Genomic DNA, 21218 nt, shown 5'->3' on the forward strand with positions numbered 1-21218 from the left:
GGACATGGTGTGCCTGTGGGACTGAGGGCCTGGGGGATGCGTGTTGGTGGGACATGGTGTGCCTGTGGGACTGAGGGCCTGGGGGATGCGTGTTGGTGGGACATGGTGTGCCTGTGGGACTCGAGGGCCTGGGGGATGCGTGTTGGTGGGACGTGTGCGTTGGGACATGAGTACTTATGGGATGCATGCCAGTGGGCTTTTTCTTCTTGGAGGACCTGAGTCTAGGAATTGGGTTCCCTGGCAGACGGCGCCCCTGGGCCCAGGCCAGGGTGACACTTGGAGAGGCCTTGTCTGATGGGGACAAGGAAGCGCCTGGGAGCCCTTGCCCCAGTGATCACTGGAGGGCACTGCATTAGAGGTGGGGAAGAGCAGGGAGCTGTCGGCCTGTGTTCGCCAGCAGAGGGGCTTCCTGGCGAGCCAGGTCGCTCAGGGCCCCCAGTGGCTCTTTGGATGGGAGAGTGGCTGCCGAGTGAGTTGTCTGCTGGTGCAGGCTGAGCATGGTGACTGGCCGGGCCGCCCAGGGTTCTGATCCCTGGCTGCTTATGTCGGGGACCTCAGGGTCTGATCTGTGGTGTGGTTCTGCTGTCTGGCCCCCCAAGGGTGCAGGCATTTTGGGTAGAGGCAGGTGCTCAGGGAGCTGGTTGGGGTGCTGCCAGTCAGAGCCGCTGTAGAGGGACACGAGGTGGAGGTCGTTGCATTGTGGGACCCCGAAGGACATGGTATCATGTCATAATGCCAGGGGCCATCACCTGGCTCTCCACAGCACTAGCCGTTCTGTGGGGGCTGAGGGAGGGTTCCCTTCCTGAGGTGAAAGGTGGCCTCTCGTCCCACTGTAGGTTTGTGAGCCGGATCCTCGTGGTGCCCAGCCATCCTGAGCTGCTGCTGTCCTCCTCAGGGGTGAGTGCCAGTGCTCAGCAGGTGCCCACCACTGGCTGCTGCTTGGGGAAGGTGGAGAGCCATGGGAGCAGAGGAATTTGTCTCTGTCTGTGGTCCATGCATCCCTGCTCCCCCATGGTGTCCACTAGATGGCACTTGCTTTCTGCATCTTAAACTGCCCAGGGTTGCTCCTTGCCCACAGTCGCTCATTTGGGGCTGGGTGCAGTCTGTGACGTGTGGTGTGTGTGTAGTCTGGTTGGTGTAGTGTGTGAGGTGTGTGTGGAAGTGGCTGTGGTGTGTGAGCGTCTGCATGTGTGCACACCTGGCCCCAGCACAGCAGGTCTGGGTTAGGACCTCCTGGCACATGGCGTCTGGCTGCCTCGGATTCCTATCCCATCATGCTGTGTCTTCTGGACATTCACCTCTTTTTCTTTTTTGGTACTAAGGATTGAACCCAGGGGCACTTCAACACTGAGCCACATCCCCAGCCCTTTTTATTTTTGTCTCGAGGTAGGGCCTTGATAAGTTGCTGAGGTTGGCTTTGAACTTGCAGTCTTCCTGCCTCAGCTTCCCAAGTGGTAGGAGGCACCATACCCAGGATGGTTGGGCAGTGCTGCTGGGATATTTGCATCTTTACAGAGAACCTTTAGCTCACAAGGGCAGCCCTGACCCCCTGACCACACCCAGCTGTCTTCAGAGTCATGTAACTCCCCATCCCCATCTCCCTCCCCGCCCACCACATGATTGGCTCTTGTGGAGCTGGAGGCCTGCTGCGACCCTGTGTGCTAAACTGTCTTTTTTTGCAGGACTGCACCCTGCGGCTCTGGGAGTACAGAAGTGGCCGCCAGCTGCAATGCTGTGACCTGGCCAGCCTGCAGGAGCCGGTGGAGCCTCAGGGCCCCAAGGTAGCTGCAGCACTTGTCTGGGTGATTGGGTGTGTGCAGGGCGTCTCTCCAGGTGCCTGCATTGTGTGCAAAGAGTTATCTGTCAGACACATCTTTGCTGTCGGTGCCAGCGTTCTTCCAGTTTGGGAGAAATCATGTACAGCGTTTCTAATTCTGAACACATGCAGTCACATAGGTGGAAAACAAATTGTCTTACTTTGTGCATTCAGACAGCAAATGAGAGAAAAGCCTCTAGTCCCACTTGGAAGTGGAGAAGACGGTGGTGCTTAGTGAGGGACCTCACCTCGGCTTCGTCTGTGGCAGGGCAGGCAGCCCACCACAGTGCTCTATCCTTTATGGTGTGTCTTGGCACCTGGGCTGCACCCAGGCGCTCCCTGAGATATAGATCACGTTCCCCACTAGGCCAGTTGCTCTGCGTGAGAACAGGGTGGCGTGGCTTCTGCCCTCTGCTCTGCTGGCCAGGAGAGTAGTAAGCCTTGTCCTCTGCTTTGCGAGCCTCAGGGTTCTGTGAGCTGTCTTTGTTTCTGTCGTCTCCTGTGCTGGGAAGAGTAGAGCCTGTGGGGTGGTGGTTGTGGAGTCATGCCCCTTGCTCCTCCTCCTCTAGCTTTTGCAGCAATTCTTGGGCTTTGAAGGCATTGCACAGGCCTGCAGGGTCTACTGAGGCCCAGGAGAAGCTTTTGCTGTCCCCTTGTTTGGAGTTGAGAGGACAGGGGAGCCAGCTGTTCCCTTCTTTCCCACTGATTTCCATAGTGTTCTGGGTGCCCACCCTGCCTTGCCTGCTGAGGCTGGGGAGTGCGGCACTGGGGGCTCTGCCTTCCTGTGAGGGAGTGTGCAGCCTGCGGGGCGGCACTGACTCAGAGCCCTTTTTCTCTGCAGAGGTTTGCCGCATCCAGGATTGCATTCTGGGCCCAGGAGAGCTGTGTGGCACTTCTGTGTGACAGGTAAGCCATCGGGAGGGGAGGCAGATGGATTGCTCAGTGGTCCTGCCTGTGTCCTTGTGGAGGGGTGGACAGTGCTGCTGGTGCAGCCCCGCCCCTTGTGCTCCCTGTGGCACGTGAGTCCTGGTGCTCTTGGTGGGCTTTCCACCTTGGAGCTTACAGGTCACCGTGGCCTCTGTGGTCTCCAGTCCCCGCCACTCAGAGCTGGCCCAGTGGAGGCTGCCATGCTAGGGTGGAGACATCACAGACACTTTTGGAGCTAGGACAGGTCTTCTGGTGCTTTCTGCATTCTGTATTTCGCCCTGTGACAAGTCTGGGGAGGCAGTCCTGGCTCATCCTGGGAATGAAGGTGTAGGTTTGGAGAGTGGGGAGGTACTGCCCAGAGCCCAGGCTTCTGTGCACGGCTCTGTGGCTGGGGTGGCCATCCTCATTCTTTGTTCTTTGTCCTTTGTCCTGTGTTGGTTAGTGCTTGCTGTGTAAGAAGTTGCCCCAGAACTCAGGGGCATGGACAGCAAACGCCTGTCACCTCGCAGGTGTTCGGGTACCTCAGTTGGGGCTCCTGGTTGGGGCATCTCCCACTGTTGGTCTTGAGGGTGACGCTGTCGGGCGAGGGCTGAGCTGCAGCCGTGTCAGGCCCCACAGGCCTGCAGTGCGGTCATAACCATCCTCTCTCTCCTGGAAAGCCTCCCTGTGGTCCTCATCTTCCATCTTGAGGCCAGCGGACAGCAGCTGGCGTTCAGACAGCAGTTGACTTTTCCACACCGGGTGTGGGATGTGGCGTTTGAGGAGACCCAGGGCCTGTGGGTTCTGCAGGACTGCCATGAAAGCCCCCTGGTGCTCTGGAGGCCTGTGCGTGGCCAGTGGCAGGTGAGACTGAGCAGCCTGTGTCCAGGGCCCTCTGTCCTGTAAGACTGGGGCTGTGGGGCAGCCATGATTTTCTCATTGCCCTGAGCCCTTTGAGCCTGATCATTTCTGAGTCCCAGGCTGTGTCCCAGGGTAAAGGGAGCAGAGGGCCAGCCCTGCTGTCCCCGCTGTGGTGTGGGCATGTTCTTGGGGCAGGGGTTGCCATCAGGAGTTTTCTCTGGGGTTCCACGTCCTGTCCCACACGTACTTCAGTCATGAAGCTGGGATAGCATTGTCTGTGCCTTGTGTGTGCAGGCTCAGTTATTGCTATTGGTGGGCACTTGGAACACGTGGAGCCCCTGGGGCAGAGGACGGGGCGTGGGCAGTAGGCCTAGCCGCCTCCTTGCCCTGTCATGCCAGGGACCGGGAGGAGGGGGATCATGTCCTTTGCAAACTCCATGCTTTGCTAAATCCCCTGGCCTGTGCCGGAAGCATGAGCCCGCAGGGGTCTTTGTCTGAAAGAAGCTGACTGGGAGGCCCAGTGCTGCCGGGGTGGCCTGTCCGCACCCCAGGCCCAGGTCCTGCCTCACTGGCTTCACAGGGAGCTTCCTGGCACCTGCTTCCTGGCCTCCTTCTTGCTGCTGCTGGTGTCTCCCATCTTCTTATTGGGGCCTTTGTCACCTCTAGTCTGTTCCTGAAAGTGCTGTGTTACAGAGGCTGGCCAGTCATCTCCGTGGACACTGGGCCATGTTGGAAGGTAAGAACCTGACAGAGGGCTGCTCATCAGGCCCTAGACCAGAGTTCAGGACAGGCTCACTGCAATGGATGCCACACACAGGCAGGCTTCCGCACACCAGGCAGGCGTGGGGCAGCACTGTGCTGACAGCAGGAGGCCCTGTGCTGGTGAAGAGGCTGTAGGCTGCTGGCCCATGCCTCTGCAGATGCAGCAGGGTGGTCAAGGCTGTGGGAGCCACATTTGCTGGTTGGCCTGGGGCCCAGGTGTAGAGGATACTGCCACAGTGTTGGCCACCTCTGTCTGCCCCCTGAGACGCAGAACCTGCTGCCTCACCTGCCGGTGTTCCCTCATGCTTTTGTGGACCAGAGACTGAAGGTGGCCATGTCTGCAGGACTGTTCAGACCCAGCCTATGTTGCTCAGAAGAAATCCTCCAAAATCAGTCTTTTCCAGTTGAAGTTTGGGTTCCTTAGAGTCTAAAGGGTTTGAACTTAAACATGGCTTTGGAGGTATTTGTGTGGCAGTGCCCTGAAGTGTCCTCTGTGAAGCTCTGTGGGTTGTGGGTGGCTTATGCGCTGCCTCCCCACCTTTCCTTTGCTCTTTCCCATCCTGGCTGGAAGTTGAGGTGTGGGCCCTGGCATGGTCTGGATCTACTCTAGCAGCATCTTCAACGGGCCCTACGGCTAACTGTGTGGGGACCCCCAGGCGCAGCTCAGCGCCCAGCACCTACTGCCCCCTTGCCCTCTCGTTGTTCAGGGGCCTTAACTGGCTCAGTCCTGTCCTGCTGAGGATCACCTCACATGGACTCAGGCCAAAGCCTGCCATCACTTTCTAAGGTGTTCTGTAGACAAAAATGGCCTGTTTGCCGGGTAGGGGTGGGGATGGTGTTGGGGAGGCCCACCTCAGTCTGAGCATCCCCAGAGCAGTGGCGTGGCCACAGGATGCTAGCAGCCATGCCTAGGTGCAGGGTGAGGCAGGACAGCCACTGGTTACTGTCACTGAGAGCCCTGGGTGTCTCCTGGCCAGGAGAGACCATGCCTGCCAGGCTACACCTATGGCTGCCCTCAGGCCTCTGGACCATGGCAGGCCTTGGACATCTGTGGCTGCATGCAGATCATTCCACACTTGCCTCCCTAACACCGGTCGTCTTTCTGTGGGTCAGGGGCACAACTCAAGAGAGGCCTTGTAGGCTACAGTCAAGGAGCTGCTGTCTTGAGTCTACCCCGACAGGCCCACCCTGCTCGCTTCCTTGCTGGGGGTGGAGTTGGGTTCTCACAGCTGGTGGCCCACCGTTCCCTGCCCTTTGGCCTTTGCCAGACAGCACACAGCCTGCAGGAAAGTGCCTTTGTGCCCTGGTTTCCCACGTCCATCCCTTTCCTTTTTGCCTCATTCTGTTAGAAGCAAGTCCCCAGGGTGCAGACACCAGGAGGCAGGCATCATGGTGGCCCTCTCGGAATTCTGAGTTTTGGCTCTTTGCATTCAACTGCTGAGTCCTGACGGGCCTCTGTTTTTGTCCCCGTGATAGGCTCTGTTGGTGCTGCAGATGGCTTCCGCAGCCTGTACAAGGCCACCTTTGACAACATGACCTCCTACCTGAAGAAGAAGGAGGAGAGACTGCTGCAGCAGCTGGAGAAGCAGCAGCAACGGAAGAGCCCTCCTCCAGGGCCCCCTGGAGGGACCAAAAAGGCCCGCTCAGGGCCGGCAGCCTTGGGCTGCTGACCTCTGTCTTGGCGGGGCTCCCCACTGACAGTACAAGCAGCTCTTGGCCCAGCACCTCCCTTTAGAGGGAAGAGGTGGCAGCCAGGTTCCACTGGCTCAGTGGGCAGTCTGGTCGCCAGGCTCTAGAGTGTCCTCATTGCTGGGTGCGGGCTCTTGCCTGGAGTCCGTTCCTCCCTGGTGAGGGGAAGCCATGCGGTGCAAGCTGAGCTGGAGAGTCTGCACAGGGTGGTGGGAGTGCCTTGAGCACTGTGTCTTCCTTTTGGAGGAAATATACTACCCGTGGCGCTGGCGGCTACTTTCTTGCTGTGTCCTCAGTGCTGTCTGCCAGGTGCGTCTTCCTCCTGGGAAATCGGGCACAGCCTGGCTTTCTCCCTCACGGTGCCTCCTCCTGGGTGCTGCATGCAGCTCCTCTGGGGTGCTGTCCCTGAGTCACGTGTGCAATAGCTGGGTGGTGAGTGGCTCTGCAGCGCAGCAGTGACCTGTACCTGGGGGAGATGGCTGGCGCTGGCACAGGAGGGGACTTTGTTGAAGGCGTCTGTGGATGTGGCCCTGGTGAGGACCTCATTTCACAGGGAAGTGATTGGTGACGTGTGTTTTTGTGCCTTTGACTTGGGCTCTGCTCACTCTGCGGAGTGGCAGGGGGTTCTAATGAAGGGGAGCTTTTTGTGGCTTCCTGCAAGTGTGTGGGGCAGTGTGTGGAGCTGGCCCAGTGTGAGGTGGGTGCTGTGTGGCAGTCGTGTTTCTCAGTGCAGGTCGTGGCTGTGCCAGCCTGGCCACTGAACCCAGCTTCTGCCCACTTTCCGTGATTCTGTCTCAGACCCAGGCCCAGCGTGGGTGGGTGAGGACGTGGCCATTTAAGCAGATTTCTGTTGTGCACCAGCAGTTACGGAGCTTTGGCTTCTCCCCCAGTGCCCTGGTCTCCTTGGACCCCAGCCTGGAAGCAGCAGTGTTGTGGAGTGGCTGGGCCCACTCGCCTTCACGGGCAGGAGGGGCTGCTATGCGGAGGGGCCATGTCCTGTGTGCTGCAGGTCCTCTGAGCAGGCCTGTCCTCAGTGGTGGTGTGGAGTTCTTGGTGTAGGAGAAACTCAGGTTTGGTCTCCTCCATGCTGGTGTTTTGGGAACCCTCTGAGCTTGCAGCCTTCCTTCTCCCTTGTCCCCCACCTTTTACGTTTTATTTTAATTCAGTGTCTTCCAGGTTTCTGAGGCTGGCCTCAGACTACAATCCTCCTATCTCAACTGTTAATATCTGGGCTCTGCTTGGTGCTGTGGCAGCAGGTGTGGCAGGACCAGGAGCGCTAGCGGACGATTCTCGCCTCCCTTGAGATCCTGTTTAAGTTGTGTGTTTAAAAAATGAACTGGTTTGCTTCTTGGGAAACACCTTTCCTGTTCACCTAGCTTCTCCTCCCAGCCAGAATAGACAAGGTCCTCCGTCCACGTTGTTCCAGCCAGCGCTCGGGTTGGTGGCCAGGGCCCCTTGGTGTCTGGTGAGGAGGCTCACAGACACAGCTTCAGGGCAGTGCTGCAGAGCCACGGGCATGATGTGAGGAGAGGCTGCAGTCGGGTGGGACCACCCGTCTTCCCAGTGGTTGCTCTAAATCACTCTTATCCTTACCAAAGTCATGCACGTAGGTGATGGGCCAAAGGGCATCTGTGGCCTGCTGTCTCCCCTCCCGTGGTTGCTGACCTTGTTTCTTTCTCCAGAGGCCATGGTGTTTGGTGGTATTCCCTGCCCGACACCCAAGTGACCCCCAGGGTCCACTCACTGGGTCACTCTCACAGAAGTTGCTGTACACACACTTGAGTGGTGCTGTCCACATGCTCACGTGGATCCGAGTGCACCTTTGCCCAGCGCTCGCTGCCTGGTTTCCAGGTGGGTGTGGCCACGTGCCCTCTTGGCACTGCCTTTCCCTCTCACAGGGCTGTCCTCTTGTCTGCTCAGTGGCTCTGGCTCACCTGGCCCCATGGCCAGGAGTGGCTTCCAGCTGGACCTCATATCCTGTGGGGTCCTGTGCTTGCTCCCTGCCTTTAGGGCCCCTAATTCCTAGCAGAGTGGGGGGCTTTATTCTAGCTGGCTCTGAGAGTCTACGCTCAGGTGCTCCCAGATGTCCCAGGAGTTTCTCCTGTGGAAGGTTGGCTTCACCCAGCGCACAAGCTCTCTTTAACCCCTCACCTCACAGCAGCACCCCACCTACTGTTCCCTCCCTTGATGCCTGCTTGCTGGGCTACTCGCTCAGATCCTGCCCTGCCACCCGACCACTTCTGCATCAGTTTCACTACTTGTGTGAAGATTTGCCCTTACGCCCCCTTAGAATTTTATCCTTGTTTCATCGTTCCTATTTTTTTAAAATTTGTTTTTATTGTCAGTGGATCTTTATTTTATTTATTTTTTTGTGTTGCTGAGGATCACACATGTGAGACAAGTGTTCTGCCACTGAGCCCCAGTCCCAGCCCATTTCTGTTTTTTAGTTGGTATGTGTTTACTTTTGGGGACAACCCCTTTCATTGATTAAAAAAAATGTGGTTATCATATTGAGCCCTGTACACTTGGCTTGTGTTTTCATTTTGACTGTGGAGTGTGTGGGGTGTACATCTGAAAAGTGTACAGGAAACACAAATGCTGAGACCCCCGTGTCCCGTCTGGTCACTGCCCTGACATGTGCAAGGCCTGTGGCCGGTGGGTCATCCCCTTCTGCCGCTCTGATTTCTCTGCTGGCCCTCTCTGGGAGTCATCTGTGGTGCCACAGTGGTCATGGGTTGTTCCTCCTGCTAGTTAAGTGTTGTGCTGTGAGCAGATGCTATGGTGTGTCCATTCTGTTGAGGGACATTAGGACGGTTTCTCAGTTTAGTCTGGTGAAGTGCTGTGGTGCACGCTCTAGTATGTGTCATTTGGCACACAGAAGCGTTTCCATTGGTATCTGTGGGAGATTGGTTCTAGGACCCCGTCCCCTGCCCACCAAAACCCCGCAGTCTGTAGATGCACGAATCCTGTGTGTACGATGGTATTTGCACACAGCCCCGCACGTCCTCCTGTGCTCAAGGCGCCTTTACCTTACTCACAGTGCCCCTGCAGTGCCCCTGCAGGTATGCAGTTGCTTTACTGTGTGGTTTGGGGAGCGACGATAGGCAGGACCCTGTGCAGGTACGTTACTGGCAGTTACTCCCCACCACGTAGTTTTGAGTCCACACTGGCTGACCCTGTTTGCAGAGCCTGTGGGTGTGGAGGACGACTGCACCTAGGAGTGGACTCGCTGGCTGTGGTCACTCGTGTGTGGTTTAGAAGACAATCCACCTGTGCTAGTTCACATCCTGACCACAGAACGTAGAGTCAGGTATGCTCACACTCAGCTTTTGAGGTTGACGATGCGAGGTGGGCCTTGAAGTTCCGTGTGCTGAAGTGTTCTTTTACCAAAGCACAGATGTGGAATTATGGACTGGTGGGCGGAGCCCTGCGGAGTCTAGACCTGAGCTTGGGTTCTCTGCTGTGTCACTTAGTTTGGGTTACTCACCTGAGGGAAGTCAGCCTCGAGGTCACAAGGACACTCCAGTGGTCTACAGAGAGGTTGCTGTGTGAGGATTTGAGGCCCCTGCTGGCACCCATCCGGGAGGCCACCGTTGGCAGGGGCTCCTGCGGTCTCCCACAGCCTGTCTTTGCTGTCCCCTGTGCACAGGCACGTGCTGTCCTGATTCCCTATGGCTTTGGTGTGTGGGTCTTTGGAGGTGTGGCTTACCAGCCAGTCGTTTGGTTTCCCACTTCTCTCTGTTCTGGCTGCGTTATGAGCTCAGAGTGGGCCTCACCCCGTGCTCTGTTCAGACTCGGCGGCCTCGGAGGCTGGCCACGCTGGTCACTGCACGAGTGTGTGAGAGGAGGGTTCCCCTGTCTCGTCGTGGCTGGAGGCTTCTAGCAGCGGGAAGGTAGGATTGGCCACATCTGCCTGAAGAACATGGTTGGCGCTTGGTGTGTTCACAGCTGTCACAGAAGCCTTGCTTACTGTCCTGGTCTGGGTTTGGATTTGGGTGCTGTTCCACTGTGTGAGTAGTTCTCTTGACATTGGGTGCACGCAGACCTTGTGTGTCTGCTCACCCATCACGAAGCAACCTGTGACTCGGCTCGGATGTCCTTCTGGAGTGCTGTCCTTCTGGAGTGCGAGTCCCCGCTGCAGCTCGCCTGTGCTTGCTCACCAGGGGTTTCCTTCTTTATCTCTTTACTTTCATGTCTGTGTATTTAATGTGGGTTTTTCCTGGTTTTGGTAAGTGCATTTTTCTTGTCTCCAATATTGGATTTCAGTGGAATGGCAATCTGAGCCACATATGAAATCTGCAACACTCTAGGACTCCCTGTGACAGCCTGACCACTCCCTGGCAGAACATGTCCCACCTGTGTGGTCAGCTCCTCGCTGGGGGACCTGGGCACTTCCTCTGACTTCGCCAGGAGAGGACACTGGAGGCCGTGTCTGGTTCCCCCAGGCTCTCCTTGTGTGCCTTTCCCGCTGGCTGTTCCGCCTCCTTTCCCTGAAAGGCGCCGTGTGTGACTGTGAGGACCCTGTGAGTCCCAGCACGTCCCAGGTGGTCCAGGACTCTGACTCAGTGCGCACATTTTGCTTTTCTGGGTGTTTAGGACTTAGGACTTGTTATGTTTCTTGTTTCCAGTGCCATCTCAGACCACAGGCATTGCCACACCTGGCGTTTAAGTTAGAATCACTTTGTTTTAAATGATTACATTTAAAAATTTATTTTTAAAAAATTTTAGTTGTAGATGAACACAGTGTCTTTATTTTTATTTATTTATCTTTATGTGGTGCTGAGGATCGAACCCTGGACCCCGTGTGTGCAAGGCAAGCGCTCTACCACTGAGCTACAACCCCAGCCCAAGTTAGAATCTTTAAATGGAGTTTGAAATTCGGCTTCTCTGTCACACTGGTGACTGCTGCCAAGTCGGATGGAGAACATTTTGATCATCACGGAAGGTTCTACTAGACAGCCATGTCTTAGTCTTTGACCTTTAGAAAGGGGAAAGTGGGGAGAATTCACACCTCCTCACATTGCCGTTCCCAGCGCCTGCCTTCCCCTTACGTAGACCCGGGTCTCCCTGTCGGGTGGCTCTCCTGCTGGGAGCGTTTTGTGTCTGTTGTGGTGCAGGTCAGCTGTTCGGAGTCTTCTTGACTTTTTTTTCTTTCTAAAAATATTTTGTCTAGGATGGTAAAGCCATTGAGGTGCTGGTGCTTCTACATGCTATAGGAAACGGCACGGAAGGGCCGTGTCTCTGAGCCCGTGTCCTTGGGAGTGATTTGTGTGGCTGCGCTGTCCTGCTTCTCGGGGTTGCACCTGTGTGTGATTCTGGTCCCATGTGCTGTTTTCACGGTGTAGAGTGGTGAGGTGTTGCCGCGGTCAAGATGCACAGCGGCTCGTCACAGGTCCCTGGTTCTGCCACAGGACTGCGGACGCATCCCTCCCTCTGCCCTGCCCCCACAGCCAGCGTCTTTCTCCTTCTCTGTGATGCTGTCTGAGTGGGGCCCTGCAGGGTGCCTTGTGCGCGGCCCTGTGCGGCGTGCAGGGGTCTGTGAGGATGCGCTGTGTCGTTGGTCGGCCTCAGCACTTGGTTCCAGTGCGGCTGTGGCGCCCAGCTGCGTCGGGGGTTTAGCTGCTGCTCGTGGAGCAGTTGAGGACGTTCCTGTGCCCGTTGGTTGGGTGTGAGGGAGCAGGTCCTCGTCTCTCAGGTGGTGGGTGCAGAGCGCGCACTCTGTGCCCTGAGCAGCTGCACCCTTTTCCACCACCCCATGGCCTGTCCTCGTCGCAGCTTCTCTGCGTCCTTGCCAGGGTCTGAGGTCATCACCTTTTATTTGGCCCTTCTGATGCGCGAGTCCTATGGCTGTGGTGACTCTGGTTTCCATGGTGGCGCAACAGGGACCGTCTTCTCAGGAGCTTACTTGCTGTGTCTGTTCTCCTCGTGTCTCCTCGTGTCTTGCAGTGTTCTGTCTGGAGTGGACCTTGCTCTTGGGTTTTGAGGGTCGTCTTCAGGCCCTTTGTCAGGCCTCTGGTGTGCACATGTTTTCTGCCAGTAAACAGTTTGCTCTGTAACCCTTCTAACCCAGGATCTTTGCCAAGCATGCATTGTGAATTTTGATTCAGTAGTTCATTAGTTTTTCTTTTAATGAGTTGTGCTTTTGATGTCAAGCACTTTTGACTCTTCCTAACCCTATGTGGCACAGAAGTTCTATTACAGAAGTTCTATTATAGTTTTTCTTAAAGTTTCATGTTTTGTATTTCTTACGTCAGCCCCCATCCATCCTGAGTTGATTTGTATAAGTTCTGAGGCTCTGTCTGTCCTCTGACAGACAGGACCAGCAGCAAGCTGCTTTTGTGGCTGGCCTCTCTTTTGGAAAGACACCTTGTGGATGTGGTTCTGGATCGATGGTGTAAGACGTTTCATCGCTCCCCTGCCTCTGCCCTGCTCAGTGTCTGCAGCAGCCTCTGCTCTGCCAGTGCCTTGCTCTCGGCTCCTGTACGTCCTTTTTGCCCGGCTCTGGTATCCTGGAGCCAGCCCTGGTGCACTTTGCCTGTTGGTGCACTGCCACGTCTGTTACCAGAGTGAGCTGGAGGAGCTGCAGGAGGCCTGGTTCCAGGGAGCACAGCTGCACAGCGAGGTGAGCACGCCACCCACCCTGACGGAGAGGTGCAGCACAGAGTCCTCCCTCCAGACTCCCTTCTTCTGATGCCCACGACTTCTTTGTCTGCCATCGTGTCTTTGATCCTGGCCACTTTTAAGATTTTTTTCTCTTCATCCCTGCCTAACTGTGATTTGATCTATAAGCCTTGAGTGTGTGTGTATCTTACTTGGGGGTTGGTGAAATTTGTTAAGTTTATTATTTTTATGAAACTTAGAAAACTTCCAGTGATTTGGCTGCCAGTGACCCCCCACCCCCTACTCCTACAGTTCCAGCCCCTGTGTAGACGGCTTGATCTGACCTACTTCCTTGTTAGTGGATCTCTCAGGTTCGTCAGGCTTTTTTCTGCAAGTGTTCATTTTGGTGGATTCCGCTTCTGCATCTTCAGCCTGAGGGTTTCCCTGGGAGGTTGGTTTGTGTCCCTTTTCCTTCCTGTCGTAGCCATGCTTTCACGCATTCTTGAGCACGTGGAGCGTGTCTAAGGTAATCGTCTCCTTTTCTGTCTGTGTTGTATCTAGATCAGTTTCTGCTAGTCTGTTGCGTTTCCAGGATGCGCTTTCCCACTGCTGAGAGTGTGTGGGGTCTGACGTGGGCTTCTCGCAGGGCACGGAGTTTCCTGTGGTGTCCCGTGTCCCCCCACCGGCAGGCAGTGAGCTGCTTGATGGTTGGTCTGGTCGCAGGGTTTGTGTGTAAGCTCATTGGGGTGGGACTGGAGTGGACTTTCCCAGGGGACAGTCAGTCCCCTTCTCAAGGGTGGCCGTGCTGCTCCCCACTGAATGTCCCTCGTGCTCTGGGATGTCTGCTTGGCCTGTGTGGTTCTGGAGTTGACCGTTAAGCTCCTGGGAATTGTTCTTTTTTTAAAGTTGCTCTTTCTGGCCTGGGAGGGAGGTTCCTTGTGTGCAGGTTGCATTCAGACCAAGGTCTGCAGACCCCTAGCACGTCTCCTGTACCGCTTGCTCCCTCTGTTCAGGTGCTCTGCGCAGCCTCGGCCGCCTCGCCTGGGAGAGTCTCTGTCTCTGATGGATGGTGCAGTTCGGGCCCTCCCTGCTGCCGGGCACCAGATTGGGAGCAGGTGGCTCCCTGTCTTCAGGGACCACAGGCCTGTGCTGCCCGTTGTGCAGGGTGATCCAGGTGCCTGAGATAGTGTGCCTGTCTACCCACCCTGCAGCGTGTTTCTCTCAAGGATCTATGAACATCTTTGTCCAGTTGGCACAGCCTATGGGACACGGGAACTGATTTGAAGGTGAACTTTCTGTGACTTGGCAGTTTTTTTCCCAGTTTGACTTTTGGCTTTGTAAATATTCTCATTTATTTATTTGTTTCTTGGTGATGCTGGGGCTTGAGCCTGGGCCTTGCGCATGCTGGGAAAGCGCTCTTGAGCTGAGCTGCACTCCCACAGTACTTTCTTTTTAATAGACTTTCTGATAGCCACGCATGCCAGCACTTCTCCTCATGATCTCTCCGCAGAGTGTTTAGAAGGGCCTTTAGAGTGGCATGAATGTTTAGCTGCATTTAGAGTGGCATGTTTGGAAGGAGGCGGGAATGTGGGGCTGAGGGCAGACAGGAAGAGGAGGGCGAAGACCAAGTCCACCTCAGAAGCCAGTGAGGTTCCCCCGCCCCCAGTCTCTCTGAAGCCCCACTTCTTTCCTGTGCTGTGGAAGCAGAGTGGCTGTCGAGGATTCACAGTAAGCTTTGCCAGTTTTTGAAACAGAAAATTGCAAGCTGTACATTTGGTGTTGAGTTTTGCTGGTTCCAAGTTCGTAACAAAGAAAGGAAAGAACTGAAATAATGAAGGTGTCTTCATGGTTCCTCTGAGCTGTTCTTTGCTGGCTCGACACGGGGACAGGGATTTTTGGGAGGCAGAAGAGCTGGCAGCGGAGCTGTGGGTCCCTCAGGGGCATGTTCCCCGGCGATGGGCTGGGTCCTGAGAGCCAGGAGGGCCACTGAGCCGCCGAGAGTGCCTGTGAGTTCAGCCTAGTCATCCAGAATACAAAGAAAAAAAATAACTGCCAAACTAGAACCACAAACATGACTAACTTTCCTTTCCTAGACTAAGATGGTGTATTATCCATTTTTTGTTGCTATAATAAATTGCTGGCAACTGGGTACTTTATAAAGGAAAGAGGTTTATTTAGCTAACAGTTTGGAGGCTGAAAGTGCAATATCAGCCTCACCTGTTTGACTTTTGGTGAGGGCCCCTGGGTGTGTCAGAACATAATGGAGAAATGGAAAGGGAACTGACCTTGTGCAGAAGGGGCCAAGCATGTGTTTGTAACAGCCGCTTTCATGAGAGTGCCTTCATTCCACAAGACCAGGCTTAGCTCCTTCCAAGGCAGAGGCTCCACATCTTAAAGGTCCTTCATATTGCTGCTTTGGGGACTGAGCTTGGGGCCCCACTCAAACTGAACCCAGACCATGGTGGGTGGAATAAAGACAGAAGTTCACCATGAGGGGAGCTACACAGCAGGACCAAGAAGAGCAAGCTCAGTAAGGTGTCCACATGCAGAAGCAGAGGTGCAGGAGGAGCTGGAGAGTGGATGTGCAAAGTAGCACTGGAGAGGTCTGATTGGGTGGGACTGAGCATGGGGCTCAGAGGTGGAGCACTTCCATAGCAAGTGTGAGGCCCTGGGTTCCGTTCTCAGCACCACATATAAATAAATAAGTAAAGGTCCATCAGCTACTGAAAGAGAAAAAAATATATATATGATAGACCACACACCAAGGTAGACTAGAACATTTAGCAACAGCAGCACCCAGAGGGAGCAGTCAGAGCTAGAGCAGCCTGAGGTGTGTGTGTGTGTGGGATAGGTGTAGAGAGTGCCTTGCAGTGCTGCCAACTGAGCCAGGCTGCCTGCCTGCTGGGCAAGTGCTTTACCACCGAGCTGCACTCTCAGCCCCAGACAGTAGCTTTGAACTTTGTTAATTAGTTTAAAAAAGCAATACTGCTTAAAGAATATAAATATATAACTCCCATATGATAACGAGAAAAAGTAATAACAACTTAATTCCAGGAAACAAGAAGAAAAGCATAGAGAAATCAAGATGAAAAGAAAACACAAGATAAAGTGATATATTAAACGTGAATGGACTAAACTCTGAAGGCAAGATAAAGGGTATGGTTGGGAAGAGTGGGTCTAGGCAAATTTTAAAAACACCGTAAATGTTATGATAGAAAACACAAGCTGAAGGTTAAAGGATAGAAGAGGAACATACTAGGCCAATACTAGCCAAAGAAAAATTGGTGTGACTTATGTGAGCCAAGATTGAGATTAAGGTAAAAAAATAATTAGAATAATGGCACCCAGGTATGGTGGCACATGCCTGTAATGCCAGTGGCTCAGGAGGCTGAGGCAGGAGGATTACAAGTTCAAGGCCAGTGTCAGCAATTTAGTGAGGCCCAAAGCAACTTGGTGAGACCCTGTTTCAAATACAAAAGGCTGGGAATGTGGCTCAGTGGTTAAACTCCTCTGGGCTTGATTCCTAGTACTGCACACACAAGACCCAGTACAGAATGAAAACATTTCAGTTTTTAAATTTTTGAAATGATTTAGGCTTGAAGTTAGAATACAGTGAATTCCATGTGTGTTTCGCCCAGATCTCCCAGTTGTCAACATCATCAAACTTGCCTTATGTTTCCTATCTACATGTGTGCATATTTTCATGGGCATTTTGAGCATAAGTACAGATGTAGTGACTCTACCGTTAAGTACTTGGGTCATTTCCTAAGAATGGAGATGTTCTTGTCATAAGCAGAGAACATTGGTGCAGCAGTGTGGTCCAGCCTGTAGACCTTTTCATGTGTTCTCAATAGTCCAGTAATGCCTTGAACCCACTGATAATGTCCTTTAGGGGAAAAATGCGGTCTGGGATCTGGTCCAGGTCTGTGCATTATGTTTAGTTGTCTTGCCTGTTTAGTCTCTTTGTTATGGAGCGTCTTGGGCCCCCAGAGGCCTGTGTCCCTTGTCCCTCTCCTGTTTGAGGCCTCCAAGCTTCATCTCTCCCTTGTGGGCTGGGGCCGAGTGGCCTGAAAGGGTGGTGGATCCTCTGTTCAGCTTCTGAGGCCAGAGCTTTGCTTCTGGATAGAAAATAATAGGATAGTGACTGTTCTGGGATGTTTTATTTTTAAAAACTTTGGCCAAAATTCTCTTTGGAGAACCATGTGAGGATGTCAGAAGCATCTTTGTCAAGTCAGCAAGTAACTCCGGGAAGTGCAGTTCTGACGGAGCTCAGGGAGCATGAGGCTCACCTTCATTCAGTTGAAGGAGTCGACCTGAGGGTGTGTCGGAAGACAGGGTGCTGAGTGACGGGCCGAGGGCTGCTCAGACCCTGCTGCTGGGAACATGGCCCCCTTGGCGTGAGCCTATAAACAGCAGCTGGGGCAGTGCTTGATGGAGGATGTGATCTTCCACCCTGTGCCTGGGAGAGGGAGGTGCTTTAGGCCTGCGTCCTGCTGCTGGCCTCTGTGTCCCACTGAATTGGGATCCTCTTGCTGAGTGTAGGCTGCTTCCTGTGGACTGGCCCTTCCTGCACATTGTCTCACTGGATTCTCGTCACTCCTCTGGTCACTGGGTCGGAGTCCCTGTAGCCTCAAGCAGAGTTGGGGCTCCCGGCTAGATGGCTGGCCTTGTGGGGTTCGGGACAGGCTGACAGAATGGCAAGGACACATTCCCGATGCTCAAGTCCCCCTTCAGAAAGCCCCTAAGGAAGCTTGCCTGGCCCGAGGGAAGTGGCAGGCAGCTGAGCCATCGCAGGAAGAAGTGGGTGAGGGTGTGTGCCCCCTGAGTCTGGTGCTCGAGATGGGAGGGTTAGGTCACGAGTGGGCTGGAAGATTGTTCCTCCCCTCGTTTTTTAAAAAATACATTATTAATTATAGGTGGTCTCAATACCTACCTTTATTCTATTTTTCTGTGGTGCTGAGGATCAAACCCAGTGCCTCACACATGCCTGATGAGCGCTCTACCGCTCAGCCCCAGCCCCAGCCCCAGCCCTCCCCCTTGGTTTTTGCAGCCACATAAACTAAAGCAAGCCTAGAGCCAAGAATGGGGCTTTGCTGTCCACATGAACTGACCATTTGGAGGGGGACCCTCTGGCATTCAGGGCATTCGCAGTGTTGTGCGATCGATCACCGCCTGGTTTAAGGAGGACAGCACACATCCTCCAGGCCGTGGTGAGAGTGGAGCAAATCCTCAGAGGACGCCTGACCCGTTCCCAGCAGCAGAGAAGACAAAACCCAGGATGCAGAGGGACGGAGGGGAGTGCTGGACTCTTCCCTGGGAAGGAAATAGCAAACTGGAGTGTCTCAGTTCCCAGTTCCTTTTGAAGCACTGGATTAGATGCCACCACCCATGTGTGGCTTTCAAGGCCTGTGTTCTGGCCCTTTCCCTCTATCAAAGCATTTCCTCCAATACTACCACTGCTTCACCATTTTTTAAATTATTTTTTAGATGTTGCTGGACCTTTATTTTATTCATTTATTTACATGTGCTGAGAATCGAACCTAGTGCCTCTCGTGCTAGGCAAACGCTCTGCCACTGAGCCGCAACCCCAGCCCCTGCTTCACCTTCTTGAGGCATTGCGAATATGCAAAGGACCCATCCCCCTGCCTCCCCCACATCCCCTGCACCCCCGTACCCCTGCATTCCCCAAGTCTTCGCATTCCCTGTGTCCCCCGCATTCCCTGCACCCCCTGTGTCTCTCGCATCCCCTGCACCTCCTGTGTCCCCTACATCCTCTAGTCCAGGGGTGGTCAGCTTGTTCCACCATTCTGCAGGGTGCAGAGCGGGGCGGTCCTCCCCTCAGCCTCCCGAGCCTCCCGACCCTCCCACTCAAGGAAAGCCCCCCAGGAACTGGAAGGATGACTTCCCTCCCTTTTTAACCCGGACTTCGGTTCTAACTCACTCTTTCCTCTGGGCCAGTTGCTAAATGCTAGTTCTATGAAGATCCGATTTACCAAATGACCAATTCCCCAGTTTTTTATTGTTTCCTAGAACTTGTGTTTTAGTTGGGCAGTTTTCAATTTGTGTTTATATCAGCAGATTCAGACTGTCATTTTATGTCTGTCTCAGCACCCTGAGGACGGGGGTGGGAGTGATGCCAGGGATTTGGGAAGGCAGGAGGAGAGGACGCTGGAAGCAAATAACCTTGACTGTGGAATTCAGCCAACGGGTTATTTATGAAAGTAGTGGTCATGAGACAAGTGTTTCCTATTCAGGTTATGTTCAGGTGCAGATGTAGCCTGCTGGTAGAGCCTGCACTGAGCTTGTGTGAGGCCCTGGGTTCAAACCCTGCAACTTACCCCTCCGCCAGCCAAAAGGCTGTATTTTTACGATGTATTTTTCATGATACATTCCACTTTTTCCATCTGAAGGGGTGGAGGAGGTAGCAGGTTGTGTATGTCACATTCGGTCTTCCTTTTTTCTTGTGAAAGAAGCCTTCCTTTTCTGGGGGCATCCCTGTGCCAGTACGCACATCGCATTTCCCTCTCTCCCTGAAGGCTGAGGGCTGGGGAGTTATCAGTGAGTGCATGTGGATGATGCCTCGTTTAGAAAGTCTTGCAAAGAGACTCAGAAAGCGTGCTCCTTATCTACCTGTCTGGAGTGTGGTCACAATGGCTGGATCTGCATATTGGGACCATATGGGACCCATATTGGGATCTTGAGGTGATCTTGATGCAGAGAGACTGAATATGTAAATCGACAGTGTTCAGACCACAGAGAGAACTCAGACCAGGTGCAGGAACACACGCCTCTAGTCCCAGCTTCTTAGGAGGATGAGGCAGGAGGACCACTTTGGCCCAGAAGTTCAAGGTCAACCTGGACAACATAGACCCATCCCAACAAATAAATAGAATAATACAAAGAACTGGGTCCCACAGCCTGCAGCAGCCAGCCTCGATCACCAACTCATTATCCATAGCAACAGCCCAGGAAGCTTGCTTGGTATCTACAATTTAGATTTGTAGGAATTCAAACCGGTACTTCTAGTAACTGGTTCAGAAAGCCACTGAATGATAAGCCCTTAATAATTGGCTCAAAACCTCCAGGACTTGATTGATAACTGTCCACTTCCTTGCTTTTTGATCCCGCTTCCAATTTTTCACTATATAGAAAAAGCCTGCACCAATCTGCACCAGTCTGCACCAATCCCAGAAGACGTGCGCAGCACCCTACCAGGGCCGCCCATGTGCACCCAAGCCCTGGAGCCTTCCCGTGTCCACTGTGGAGCTCCCTTCCCCCCAGCCTCAAGTCTCTGCCAGACACAGAGCAAGCTGCTGAGCTCCTTATTGATGTGAAGCAGAAACAGGGGACTCTGATCGCAGGTGGAAGGGAGCTGCCGTCCTAGCCCAGACTGCCCCAGAAATTGAATCAAACAAAGTCTCCCAGCCTGAAAAACCTCTCCACGAAATCAGGAGAGAAGGAAAACATTATCAGATGAGCATTGTTGAGAACTCTGCACACGTCACAGCCTGTCCAGGAACCGCGAGGATGGCAGGACCCACAGCTGCATCTGGGTAGGTTCCGGGTCAGGTGTGCTCAGCTCACCATGTCTTTGCGCTGGGCCAGGACGTGCAGCATGGAGTCTGTGGCCTCCTGGTGAGGCCTGTCTCCTCCCAGGACACCCAGAGGTGATCCTGAGGCAGGGCTGCCAGGCGTTTGGCTGCCCATGTCATGCCCACTGCCAACAGGAGGAGATGCAAGTTGTGTCGGGTTGAGACACTCGTGTGTGGTTTTCCTGTAGCCAGAACCCAAACAGGACATCCAGCCAGTGCACAGTTTTGAGGTTTTTTCCCCCCAAAGAAAGCAGCCTGGAGCTTTCTCTTTGAATGTTGTCCCTTCCCTTTGTGTTTCTTTTCTTAGAGGATAGACATGAGCTGCTTATTCTGTCTTGTCTTATGTTTCATTTCCCTGTGCTACAGATGGAGCTTCCCGCTCATTAGTTCCCTCTTCAGCTGTTTCTGGTCTGCTGTACAATCCTTATGTCGATGAATCCTAATAAACCTAGCTCACATTTCTATTCACTTAAAAATTCTTTTAAAAATGATATTTTGTCTCATGGTTTATAAATGCTATTTTTTTATCCATACTATCTAAAATAAGCCCACCTTAAATACACAGATACTAATAGATGAAGAAGGAAAGGGGGGTAAAGGCTGGGAGTGCAGCTCAGGGCCACGTGTGTCTCAGCACGCACCAGTTCAGTCCCAAGCACCCCAGTAAATAGGTAGAGAGGGTCGGAAAAGCTATGCCCCAGACATGTAAATCATAAAACAGCTGGAGTGAAATGGTGCTGTCAGTAGGGAATGGACAGATGAGAGTGGTGGGAATACACACAGGGTTAAGGGACTAATTCTATAAAATGGGCCCCCTGGGCTGTGGCTGTGGCTCAGTGATAGAGTGCTTGTCTGGCACGTGTGAGGCTCAATTCTCAGCACCACATGTAAATAAAGATCCATCAGCAGCTAAAAATAAATAAATAAATGGCTCCCTGTGCTGATCCATGTGCTTTCACTTTTAAAAAGCCATCTCCCTGCAGCCCTGCCTG

At 53.7% G+C, this 21218-nt stretch overlaps 1 protein-coding gene across 5 annotated transcripts in view; it reads left to right on the forward strand.

Moving 5' to 3' along the window:
- The window catches only part of Wdr4 (WDR4 tRNA N7-guanosine methyltransferase non-catalytic subunit), a 36491-nt gene extending 15521 nt beyond the window's left edge, over positions 1 to 20970 (forward strand). For 3 of the 5 annotated variants that reach the window (XM_076868697.2, XM_076868698.2, XM_076868699.2), the window contains 6 exons: positions 837 to 897; positions 1683 to 1781; positions 2658 to 2722; positions 3403 to 3586; positions 4250 to 4319; positions 5822 to 13369. In XM_076868697.2, coding sequence (XP_076724812.2) covers positions 837 to 897; positions 1683 to 1781; positions 2658 to 2722; positions 3403 to 3586; positions 4250 to 4319; positions 5822 to 6015 — 673 coding nt within the window. In that variant the 3' untranslated portion in view covers positions 6016 to 13369. Of the gene's footprint in view, positions 1 to 836; positions 898 to 1682; positions 1782 to 2657; positions 2723 to 3402; positions 3587 to 4249; positions 4320 to 5821; positions 13370 to 19783 lie in introns of those variants that run through there. The other 2 variants (XR_013092524.2, XR_013092525.2) reach the window with 2 other exon arrangements.
- Positions 20971 to 21218: the final 248 nt, after the last annotated feature.

Source organism: Callospermophilus lateralis, chromosome 10, assembly GCF_048772815.1.
Source record: "Callospermophilus lateralis isolate mCalLat2 chromosome 10, mCalLat2.hap1, whole genome shotgun sequence".
Taxonomy (NCBI): Eukaryota; Metazoa; Chordata; class Mammalia; order Rodentia; family Sciuridae; genus Callospermophilus; species Callospermophilus lateralis.